The following is a 13,174-nucleotide window of genomic DNA, read 5'->3' as shown; positions in this document are numbered from 1 at the left end:
GGCGACGGTGACCTTGACTGCCACTGAGAGAGCCGTGGTCACCCTGATCTGAGGCTGGGGGTCTGGTTACAGGAGATGGCAGAGTTCTGTGACCACCTCCTTGGTGAAGTGGAGCCACTGCTCCTTGCTTAATTGGAAGTAGGAGAAATGCTCTTGGAATACCCTCGGAGGGTAAGGTCTCCTCTGGACACATGTTCCAGTCTTTCTTGCTGCCTCCGCTTCCTACACTGTGGATCCTGGAGGGCGAGTTCGACTGCCAGTACAACCCCCATTAATGTAATCAAGTGTAGCAGTTTGATTTTTTTAAGAATAAATGTAGCTGCTTTTTAGTTGCCACAACACTCCTGATACTAAACAATCTTGAAATTACGGAATCAGACTGTTGGACTAGTGAAACTGACAAGAAAGCACTGAAACTCCACTAATCTACAGCTGTAACTCATTACTGATGATCCCTTTAAATAACATCCCTGGAGCCGGCTTCCAGGTGCTTCACGCCAGATCTCCCTGTCGCTGTTTACTCCAGGCGCTAAGGTAGGTGGCGACAATCAATTTTGCCGATCAGGTGCTCAGTGAGCTTTGCACACTCAGTGACATCACGATTCACCTGGCGTTGAAACTCCCAGCGATAACAGTTAGCAGCGGCGCTGTGGGGGGCGGCGGGCAGGATTTTGCGGCGTTGGATTCGCTTTGCCTTGGTGATAATGCTCTAGCACCCCATTAGCGCCATCTGCTGGCGCTAAAGGGAGGCACTAAGGTACCGAATTTTTCCCCCAATCAATTTTATGACTAATGCTGTATACAGTTGGTCTCTTCATGATTGTAAAATTAGCAATGATTAACATTGACTTTTATGTTACTTATTAGATTTGTAAGCGAAGAGGATAATCAGTGGTTCGAAAATGCAGTATCACGTGTTATTGAAGACAACATTGGAAGACAACTGTCAGGAAAGCTTCATGAAGAGCCATACTTTGTTGATTTCCTTCGTGATTTGCCAGAGCCAACTGGTGACGAACCTGAAGATTTTGTATTTGTTATCCCAAAAGTCTATGAACTGGTACATCATAGTGTTGTCAGCTTTACAATGATTTTGTTAATTCTGCTATTAAGTGCTTATAGGCATAAGGCCTTTATGTTTTTCATAAACTTCAACCCCTCCTTCTTACCATATCTTTCAATCCATTCTTTTTCTAAAAATAAACCTAATATCCACTTGAATCTATTTGTACGAACTGGCATCAAATTTAATATACAGAAATCTGTCAAAACTATAAATGCGGCTTCTCTAGAGACTCTAACCATCTCCCCTTGACATTCAATGGCAATACCATCGCTGAATCCCCCACTATCAACATCCTGGGGGTTACCATTGATCAGAAACTGAACTGGACCAGCCATATAAATACTGTGGCTACAAGAGCAGGCCAGAGGCTGGGAATTCTGCGGTGAGTGTCTTACCTCCTGACTCCCCAAAGCCTTTCCACCATCTACAAGGCACAAGTCAGGAGTGTGATGGAATACTCTCCACTTGCCTGGATGAGTGCAGCTCCAACAACACTCAAGAAGCTCGACACCATTCAGGATAAAGCAGCCCACTTGATTGGCACTCCATCCACCACCTTCAACATTCACTCCCTCCACCACCGGCGCACTGTGGCTGCAGTGTGTACCATCTACAAGATGCACTGCAGCAACTCGCCAAAGCTCCTTCAACAGCACCTTCCAAACCCGCGACCTCTACCACTTAGAAGGACAAGGGCAGCAGACACATGGGAACATCACCACCTACAAGTTCCCCTCCCAAGCCACAAACCATCCTGACTTGGACCTGTATCGCCGTTCCTTCACTGTCGCTGGGCCAAAATCCTGGAACTCCCTTCCTAACAGCATTGTGGGTGTACCTACACCATATGGACCGCAGTGGTTCAAGAAGGCGGCTCACCACCATCTTCTCAAGGGCAATTAGGGATGGGCACTAAATGCAGGCCTAGCCAGCGACGCCCACATCCCATCAATGAATTTTTAAAAAGTACAAATTCGTAAAGATCAGAAGGTCCCAGGTTGAATTCCCAATTTGTCCCGATGACTTCTTCAGTCAGGGGAACTATGAGAGCTTCAACCAATTTTAATTTGATGCCTTGAGATGTTTACCAGTATCTGATACTGTTACTAATAAATGGTTAATAATTACATGCAAACACTTCTTTTTATACTTCTCACATTAACATTTGTGCTTCATACATACATTTCATATTACCTGTACCAATGTGCATTATCTTGAATTTTTTTTACATCAAAATCACCTGTCATTTCTTAGCTTAGCTGCATGATCTGTCTCGATTACTTTCATTTCTGTGTCTCCCTTACATAAAATGGTATTTTAAATTTACTGTAGAAATGACAAAGTATACAAAAAGATACATGGAGCCAATGTTCTCCAAGTCCACCTGTGCACAAATCAAGTGCAATGCACTCAAAATGCATTCCATCTGACTTGAACTGAACTTGTGATTCAGCTTCAGATCATGTAAATTACCCTACGCATCCCCAATGTAGGCCTACCCCTTGGTAGAATCTTGCATCTGTAAATGTAGCTGAAAATCCAGGCCTGAGAGGGCTGCAGCAGTGGCAATGGCCGCTGGCTTCTGAGCCTTCTGGTTACTGTTGAATTGCTGCTGGCCCTGGGGAAGGAAAAAACTTACCTTCTGGCTGGCTTTCCGTAGGCACCCAGTCCCTGCTCAGATCCTCTGATCTGAGCAGGGCTGAGCACAAGGCCTACCACCCTGCTTCTTCTGTTCACTCATCCAAATTTGCACCCACCTAGTTTTCAGAGAGGAAAATGAGGCATTATTAGGCCCTTCCCCCTCATTAAAATAGGATTTTGATGCTTGATCCTGCTCCAGGCACAAGCACTCCATGTGGCCCTCCCGGGGAAAATTCTGGAAATCCTTGGCAAAACAAAGGATTTGGATCCGGCATCACAAGCCTCCATCCTTTTTTCCTCTGCTTTGCACCACCAAACAAAGCATTCTCCGATGCATAGCAGTGGAAAATCAGTTTATTGTATTTTATCACTGTTGTGTGCTCTTTGTAAATGTATTTTCAAAGGAAAATGCTGTGATAGGGTAACTCTAGGTGACTCTGGAAGGATAAGCTATATTGGGCTAATGGCATCTTTCATTTTTCATTATCTTTATGATGTTATCTTTGTGATATTCTAACAGTTGTAATTGAATGTGTTCCAGGTCCCAAGCTACGAATTCCTGACTGAAAAACTGCAGTTTTATCAGGCACAACATAATGAAGGTGTCCGATCAGGTTATCTTGATCTAGTCTTCTTCAAGGATGCAATGACACACCTGGTCAAAGTGAGATTTTAAAATTCTAACTAATCATATATATGCCTAAAAAATTATCACATCTAAGCTTTTCATGAAGGGAAATCAGGGCAGGAAAAATGTAAAATAAAGATCCATAAATATTTACATTTCAGGATATTTTTTAGGCATTCCCAGTCTCATTCAGAACTAGTCATCCTTTCATACACACTGATTTTAAGACCCTAAAAATAAGAGCAGGAGTCGGCCATTTGGCCCTTCGAGTCTGCTCCGCCATTCAATGACATCATGGCTGATCTTCTACCTCAACTTCACTTTCCCACCCTATCCCCATAGCCTTGATTCTCTTAGCATCTCAAAATCTATCGATCTCTGTCTTGAATATACACAACGACTGAGCATTCACAATCCTCTGGGGTAGAGAATTCCAGATATTCAGAGCCCTCTGAGTGATGAACTTTCTCCTCATCTCTGTCGTAAATGCCCAATCCCTTATTCTGAGTCTGTGACCCCTAGTTGTAGACTCCTCAGCCAGGGGAAACATCCTCCCAGCATCGACCCTGTCAAGTCCCTTAAGAATTTTATATTTTTCAATGAGATCACCTCTAATTCTTCTAAACTCTAGGGACTTTAGGCCTAGTCTCCTCAAGCCCTCCTCATAGGACAATCCACTCATCCCAGGAATCAGTCTAGTAAATCTTTGTTGCACCTTCTCTAAGACAAGTAAATAGGAACATAGGAACAGGAGTAGGCCATTTAGCCCCTCAAGCCTGTTCCGCCATTCAATGAGATCATGTCTGATCTGCAAACTAAATCCACATACCCGCCTTTGGCCCATATCCCTTAATACCTTTAGTTAACAAAAAGCTATCAATCTCTGATTTAAAATGAACAATTGAGCTAGCATCAATTTCCATTTGTGGAAGAGAGTTCCAAACTTCTACCACCCGTTGTGTGTAGAAGTGTTTCCTAATTTCACTCCTGAAAGGTCTGGCTCTAATTCTTAGACTATGCCCCCTAGTCCTAGACTCCCCAAACAGTGGAAATAGTTTCTCTCCAGTTACCCTATCTGTTCCCCTTAATATCTTGAAAAATTCAATCAGATCAGCCCTTAACCTTCTAAATTCTATGGAATACAACCCTAATTTGTGTAATCTCTCCTCGTAACTTAACCTTTGAAGTCCGGGTATCATTCTGGTAAAAAAGACAAGGCTGAAGCGCTTGCAACCATCTTCAGCCAGAAGTGGTGAGTGGATGATCCATCTCGGCCTCCTCCTGATGTCCCTACCATCACAGAAGCCAGTCTTCAGCCAATTCGATTCACTCCACATGATATCAAGAAATGGTTGAGCAAACTGGATACAGCAAAGGCTATGGGCCCCGACATCTTCCTGGCTGTCATGCTGAAGACTGGTGCTCCAGAACAAGCCGCGCCTCTAGCCAAGCTGTTCCAGTACTGCTACAACACTGGCATCTATCCAACGATGTGGAAAACTGCCCAGGTATGTCCTGTCCACAAAAAGCAGGAAAAATCTAATCCGGTCAATTACGGCCCCATCAGTCTAATCTAAGGTGTGGTGCCCAGAACTGCTCACGGTACTCCAGGTGTGGTCTAACCAGGGCTTTGTACAGCTGAAGCATAACTTCTACCCCCTTGTATTATAGTCCTCTAGATATAAAGGCCATCATTCCATTAGCCTTTTTAATTCTTTTCTGTATCTGTTCATGACAGTTTAATGATCTATGTACCTAGAACCCCAAATCTCTTTGGACCTCCACTGTTTCTAACTTTTCACCATTTAGAAAGTACCCTGTTCTATCCTTTTTAGGTCCAATGTGGATGACTTCACATTTACCTACTTTGAAATCCATTTGCCACAGTTTTGCCCATTCATGTAATCTGTCGATATCCCTTTGTAATTTTATGCTTTCATTTACACTACCTACAATGTCGCCTATCTTTGTGTCATCGACAAATTTGGATATACAGGTAGACTACCCTTTATCCGGACTTCCGAAAACCGAAACCCTCTAAAAACCGAAGGTTTTTTCGGTCAGCGTAAGTCGTGCGCATGACATGACCAGAGTGGCGCACGACTTACAGGCCTAGCCGGATAAGGGATAGTGTAGCATTTTTCCGCACTTCTGAAAACCGAAATCTTTATCCGCACATCCGAAACCAGAAAACCTCTGAAAGCCGAAAGTGGAGCAAAGCATGACTTCTGAAAACCGAAATGCGCACGACCACGACCCCCGCCGACCCCCACCCCCGACCCCCCGGCCAAACCCGACCCCCACCGACCCCCGACCCCCACTGACCCCCGACCCCGACCCCCCCGCCGTACCCCACCCCCGCCGAACCCCACCCAATTTCGGATAAGAGATAGTGTACCATCCTTTATCCGCACATCCGAAACCAGAAAACCTCTGAAAGCCGAAAGTGGCGCAAAGCATGACCCGACGCTGCCGATGCTTGACCCACGCAGGTGTTATGCTGCTCTGTGTGATATTTGCTGCTCTCTTAGATATTTGCTGCTATTTGCTGCTCTCTTAGATATTTGCTGCTCTCTTAGATATTTGCTGCTCTCTTAGATATTTGCAGCTCTCTTAGATATTTGCAGCTCTCTTAGATATTTGCTGCTCTCTTAGATATTTGCTGGCTTTTAACAATTTGTGAAAATGCTAAAAAGAGCTGCAGATACCCCAATGGGTAACAGTGAGAAGCAGAGAAGGAAGCATCGCTCATTATCGATATTGCAGAAAGTGGAGTTATTGCAGAAGCTTGATCGTGGTGTGTCTGTGCGACATCTTACTGAAGAATATGGTGTGGGAAGTACCACCGTATATGACTTAAAGAAACAGAAAGACAAGTTGTTGAAATTTTACACTGACAGTGATGACCATAAACTAATGAAAATTAGGAAAACATTGCATAGGGCAAAAAATGAAGATCTTGACCGTGTGCTGATTGAGTGGATTCGACAACGCAGAGGTGAACGTGTGCCACTGACTGGTTTGATGGTCATGAAGCAAGCTAGAATATACCATGAAGAACTGAACATTGAAGTTGAGTGTGAATATTCAGAAGGTTGGCTGCATAAATTTAAGAAGCGTCATGGTCTAAGATATCTGAAAATCTGTGGTGATAAAGCTTCTGCTGATCATGAAGCAGCTGAAAATTACATAGATGAGTTTGCAAAAATAATATCGGATGAAAACCTCGGTCCTGAACAAATTTACAATGCTGATGAAACAGCTCTGTTCTGGCGCTACGTTCCTAGAAAAACATTAGCAACGGCTGATGAGAGTGCACCAGCAGGTTTTAAGGATGCTAAGGACAGGTTGACTGTTCTTGGGTGTGCCAATACTGCAGGCACACACAAGTTAAAGTTGGTAGTGATTGGATAAAGCCAACATCCGAGATGTTTGAAAGGTGTATGCAATTTACCTGTGCATTATTATGCGAGCAGGAAAGCATGGGTAACCAGAGGAATATTTTCTCACTGGTTCAATAACCACTTCGTACCAGCAACACGAGCTCATTGCAGGCAAGTTGGACTGGAAGAAAACTGCAAAATTTTATTGTTCCTGGACAACTGCTCCGCACATCCCCCTCCTGAACTTCTTGTGAAAAGTTATGTTTTCGGCATTAACTTTCCCCCTAATGTGACATCTTTAATACAGCCTTGTGACCAAGGAATTTTACGCTCCATGAAGAGCAAGTATAAAGACGTTTTTTTGAACTCTATGCTTGATGCAATCAACAGAGGCGAAGGAATCCAAAGCTTCCTGAAAGAATTCAATGTTAAGGATGCCATTTATGCAGTTGCTAATGCTTGGAACGATGTTGACAAACCAACATTAACAAATGCTTGGCACAGACTTTGGCCTTCAACGATGTTTCATGAAGATGGACCTGCAGATGACGAGTTTGAAGGATTTCCTGTCAGTCAGGAGAAGATGATGATATCAAACCTCCTCACTTACGCCAAAGGTTTATCATCCGAAAGTGTAAATACGTTAGAGGAAGCTGACATCGAAGAAGTGCTGAACATTGACAATGATGCACCTGTTGTGAATTCATTGAGTGATGGGGAAATTGCTGAAATGGTGTTAAATAAAGACAAGCATGAGGACAGTAGTGATGATGATGATGACATTGTGAACACAGGTGACAAAATCCCCATAGACGATATGGTGACAATGTGTGATCAGTTAATTGCTGGCCTTGAAAAACGTGCATTTATCAGTGAGCAAGAGATTATGCAAGTTTACTCAATTAAAGAGAGACTGCTTAGACAGAAACCAATGTTAATGAGACAGATGACACTGGAAGAAGTCTTTAAAAAGGCCGTCTGTCGTAGTCATGCTTCATCACTTGAGAATCCTGTTCCTGGCCCATTTTCAGATGTTCAACTCCAACCTGATGACAATGATGACAACACTGATGTACCCTCTTCTCCAAGATCCTCAAGCCAGATGTAATGCTGCTTCATCACTTGAGAATCCTGTTCCTGGCCCATCTTCAGATGTCCAACTCCAACCTGATGACAATGATGACAACACTGATGTACCCTCTTCTCCAAGATCCTCAAGCCAGATGTAATGCTGCTTCATCACTTGAGAATCCTGTTCCTGGCCCATCTTCAGATGTCCAACTCCAACCTGATGACAATGATGACAACACTGATGTACCATCTTCTCCAAGATCCTCAAGCCAGATGTAATGTACCTTTATTGCATGTTTATGTACAGGTATTTAGCTTAGTTTGTACCTGTACATGTTTGAAGTTTTACTGAATGTTTTCCTTACAAACAAACTGTACTACAGTATTTATCCCTGTAACTACAGTATTTATAGTCGTTATTTTCGGATAAGGGATAGTGTATCCTTTATCCGCACTCCCGAAAACCGAATTACCTCTGAAAACCGAAGTGTTTTCGCGCACCTTCCGAAAACCGAAATTTTCCTAAAACCGAAACACGGCTGGTCCCGAGGTTTTCGGATAAAGGATAGTCTACCTGTACGACATTCTATGCCATAATCTAAGTCGTTAATAAACACTGTGACTAGTTGAGGCCCCAACACTGGGGTAAGGATAACCAGATTGTGTCAGGAAGGGACAGAGCATACAAACAAAGGAGTGCACTAACCAATAGGGTCCGGGTAAGAAGAAATGGTAATAAGACAAATAGGGCCATAGTACAAACAAATGTTAAGATGTTTAAAAATGTTAAAAAGACAAATCTAAAGGCACTGTATCTGAATGCATGAAGCATTCATAATAAGGTAGACGAATTAACAGCGTTAGGGTTCCTGCCTCTACCACCCTTTCAGGCAGTGAGTTCCAGACCCCCACAACCCTCTGGGTGAAGAATTAACAGATGTAAACGGATACGATACAATTGCGATTACGAAGACATGGCTGCAGAGTGACCAAGGCTGAGAGCTGACTATCCAAGGATATTCGATATTTAGGAAGGACAGGCAAAAAGGAAAAGGAGGTGGGGTGGCATTGTGAGTAAAGTTTGATATCAGAGCAATAGTGAGAAAGGATATTGGCTCAGAAAATCAAGATGTAGAATCAGTCTGGGTGGAGCTAAGAAGCACCAAGGGACAGAAAACATTGGTGGGAGTTGTCTATAAGTCTCCTAACAGCAGGGGATGGCATCAAACAGGAAATTAGAGGTGCATGCAACAAGGGTACTACAGTAATCATGGGTGACTTTAATCTACATATAGACTGGCCAAACCAATCATAGAAAGTTACAGCACGGAAGGAGGCCATTTCGGCCCATCGTGTCTGCGCTGGCCAACAAAGAGCTATCCAGCCTAATCCCACTTCCCAGCTCTTGGTCCGTAGCCCTGCAGGTTAGAGCATCCTAAGTGCACATCCAAGTACTTTTTAAATGTGGTTAGGGTTCCTGCCTCCACCACCCTTTCAGGCCCCACAACCCTCTGGGTGAAGAAATTTTTCCTCAAATTCCCTCTAAACCTTCCACCAATTACTTTAAATCTGTGCCCCCTGGTTTTTGACCCCTCTGTTAAGGGAAATAGGTCCTTTCTATCCACTTTATCTATGCCCCTCATAATTTTATACTCCTCAATAAGGTCTCCCCTCAACCTCCTCTGTTCCAAGGAAAACAGACCCAGCCTATCCAGTCTTTCCTCATAGCTAAGATTCTCTACTCCCGGCAACATCCTTGTAAATCTCCTCTGTACCCTCTCTAGTGCAATCACATCTTTCCTGTAATGTGGTGACCAGAACTGCACGCAGTACTCTAGCTGAGGCCTAACTAGTGTTTTATACAGTTGAAGCATAACCCCCCTGCTCTTGTATTCTGTGCCACGGCTAATAAAGGCTAGCATTCTGTATGCCTTCTTAACCACTTCATCTACCTGGCCTGCTACCTTCAGGACACAAATAACTTCCCTGAAATGCTAGGGAACCAAGGGCCTAGTGAGAAGGAGGAATTAAAGGAAATTAGTATTAGTAAAAAAATTGTGCTGGAGAAATTAATGGGACTGAAAGCCGATAAATCCCCAGGGCCTGATAATCTGCATCCCAGAGTACTAAGAGGTAGCCATGGAAATAGTGGAAGCATTGGTTGTCATCTTCCAAAATTCTATAGATTATGGAACAGTTCCTGCAGATTGGAGGGTGGCAAATGTAACCCCACTATTTAAAAAAGGAGGGAGAGAGAAAACAGGGAACTACAGACCTATTAGCCTAATATCAGTAGTAGGACAAATGCTAGAGTCTATTATAAAGGATGTGATAACAGGACACTTAGAAAATATCAATGGGATTAGACAAAGTCAACATGGATTTATGAAAGGGAAATCATGTTTGACAAACCTACTGGAAATTTTTGAGGATGTAACTGGTAAAATAGATAAGGGAGAACCAGTGGATGTGGTGTATTTGGATTTTCAGAAGGCCTTTGATAAAGTCCCACATAAGAGGTTAGTGTGCAAAATTAAAGTACATGGGATTGGGGGTAATATACTGGCATGGATTAAAATTGGTTAACAGACAGGAAACAGAGAGTAGGAATAAATGGGTCTTTTCGGGGTGGCAGGCGGTGACTAGTGGGTAGCGCAAGGATCAGTGCTTGGGCCCCAACTATTCACAATATATATCAATGATTTGGATGAGGGAACCAAATGTAATATTTCCAAGTTTGCTGATGACACGAAACCTGGTGGTATTGTGAGTTGTGAGGAGGATGCAAAGAGGTTTCAAGGCGATTTAGACAAGTTGAGTGAGTGGGCAAATACATGGCAGATGCAGTATAACTTGGATAAATGTGAAATTATCCACTTCGGTAGGAAAAACAGAAAGGTAGAGTATTATTTAAATGGTGATAGATTGGGAAATGTTGATGTACAGAGGGATCTGGGTGTCCTTGTACACCAGTCACTGAAAGCAAACATGCAGGTGCAGCAAGCAGTTAGGAAGGCAAATGGTATGTTGGCCTTCATTGCAAGAGGATTTTGAGTACAGGAGCAAGGATGTCTTACTACAGTTATACAGGGCCTTGGTGAGACCACACCTGGAGTACTGTGTGCAGTTTTGGTCTCCTTACCTAAGAAAGGATATACTTGCCATAGAGGGAGTGCAGCGAAGGTTCACCAGACTGATTCCTGGGATGGCAGGACTGTCGTATTAGGAGAGATTGGGTCGACTAGGCCTGTATTCACTAGAGTTTAGAAGAATGAGAGGGGATCTCATTGAAACGTATAAAATTCTGACAGGGCTAGACAGACTGAATGCAGGGAGGATGTTCCCCATGGCTGGGGTGTCTAGAACGAGGGGTCACAGTCTCAGGATACGGGGTAGGACTGAGATGAGGATAAATTTCTTCACTCGGAGGGTGGTGAACCTGTGGAATTCTCTACCACAGGAAGTTGTGGAGGCCAAGCCACTAAATATATTTAAGAAGGAGATCGATAGATTTCTACACACAAAAGGCATCTAGGGGTATGGGGAGAGAGTGGGAATATGGTAGTGAGATAGAGGATCAGCCATGATCATATTGAATGCTGGAGCAGGCTCAAAGGCCGAATGGCCTAATGCTGCTCCTAATTTTCTATGTTTCCAACACAGATCCCTGCGGGACACCACTAGTCACATCCTGTGAATTTGAGTACCAACCCATTATCTCTACTGCCTGTCTCCTTCCATTCAGCCAATTTCCTAACCAGGTTAATATTTTGCCCTCAATTAGAGTCATACAGTCAAGAAGGAGTTGGATATATTTCTTAAGGCTAAAGGGATCAAGGGATATGGGGAGAAAGCAGGGACAGGGTACTGAATTTGGATGATTAGCCATGATCTCATTGAATGGCGGAGCAGGTTCGAGGGGCCGAGTGGCCTACTCCTGCTCCTCTCTTCTATGTTTCTATTACGGCACAGAAGGCGGCCATTCAGCCCATCGAGTCCTTGCCGGCTCTCTGTAGAGCAATCCAGTCAGTCCCATTCCTCCGCTCTATCCCCGTAGCTCTGCAAGTATATTTCCCTCAATGCCTGTCCAATTTCCTTTTGAAAACATTGATCGTCTCCACGTCTACCACCCTCGTTGGCAGTGAGTTCCAGGTCATCACCACTCGCTGCGTAAAAAAGTTCTTCCTCATATTTCCCCCTGTATCTCTTGCCCAAAACCTTAAATCTGTGTCCCCTAGTCCTTGTACCATCAGCTAATGGGAACAGCCTTTCTCTGTCTACCTTATCCAAACCCATCATAATCTTGTATACTTCTATCAAATCTCCCCTCAGCCTCCTTTGCTCCATGGAGAACAACCCCAGCTTCTCCAACCTAACCTTGTAGCTAAAATCCCTCATCCCTGGAACCATTCTGGTAAATCACCTCTGCACCCTCTCAAGGACTTTCGCATCCTTCCTAAAGCGTGGTGACCAGAACTGCATACAATACTCCAGTTGTGGCCTAACCAGCGCTTTATAAAGGTTCAGCATAAACTCCCTGATTTTGTACTCAATACCTCTATTTATGAAGCCCAAGATCCCATATGCTTTGCTAACTACTCTCTCAATATGACCTGCCACCTTCAAAGATCTATGCACATTAACTCCCAGGTCCCTCTGTTCCTGCACACTCTTTAGAACGGTGCCGTTAAGTGTATATTGCCTCTCCCTGTTCCTTCTGCCAAAATGCATCACCTCATACTTCTTTGTATTAAATTCCATCTGGCACTTGTCTGCCCATTCTGCTAGCCTATCTATGTCCTGTTGCCATCGATTAGTACCCTCCTCTTTGTTTGCCACACCTCCAAGTTTGGTATCTTCGGCAAATTTTGAAATTCTACTCTGTATTCCAATATCTAAGTAATTTACATATGTCAAAAAAAGCAGTGGCCCTAGCACTGACCCTTGGGGAACACCACTGTCTACCATCCTCCAGTCTGAAAATTAATTATTTTCCATGACTTGCTGATTTCTGTCCTTAAGCCAATTTCTTATCTAAGCTGACACTGACCCTCCTATTCCATGAGCTTCAATTTTGTTAACCAGATTTTTATGTGGTACTTTGTCAAACGCTTTCTTAAAATCCATATAGACAACATCCACTGCATTCCCTTCATCGACCTTCTCTGTTACTTCATCAAAAAATTCAATTAGATGAGTCAAAAACGATCTGCCTTTTACAAATCCATGCCAGCTCTCCATAATTAACTTCAACCTCTCCAAGTGCCTGTTAATTTTTTCCCTGATTATTGTTTCTAAAATCTTACCCACCACTAATGCTAAACTGACTGGCCTGTAGTTACCAGAATTGTCCTTACACCCTTTCTTGAACAAGGGTGTCACATT

The 13,174-nt window shown here is 43.5% G+C and overlaps 1 protein-coding gene across 1 annotated transcript in view; it reads left to right on the top strand.

Moving 5' to 3' along the window:
* Positions 1 to 13,174, top strand: part of LOC147113152 (dynein axonemal heavy chain 8-like) — a 1,456,516-nt gene that overhangs the window by 807,902 nt on the left and 635,440 nt on the right. Inside the window, exons 32-33 of the mRNA XM_085998053.1 lie at positions 868 to 1,060; positions 3,249 to 3,371. Coding sequence (XP_085854179.1) covers positions 868 to 1,060; positions 3,249 to 3,371 — 316 coding nt within the window. The remainder of the gene's footprint in view (positions 1 to 867; positions 1,061 to 3,248; positions 3,372 to 13,174) is intronic.

This window comes from Somniosus microcephalus, chromosome 9, assembly GCF_052327205.1.
Source record: "Somniosus microcephalus isolate GS21.2 chromosome 9, FLI_Smic_1.0, whole genome shotgun sequence".
Classification (NCBI taxonomy): Eukaryota; Metazoa; Chordata; class Chondrichthyes; order Squaliformes; family Somniosidae; genus Somniosus; species Somniosus microcephalus.
The sequence above is the reverse complement of the archived record's forward strand: the minus strand, read 5'-3'. Positions and strand labels throughout refer to the sequence as shown.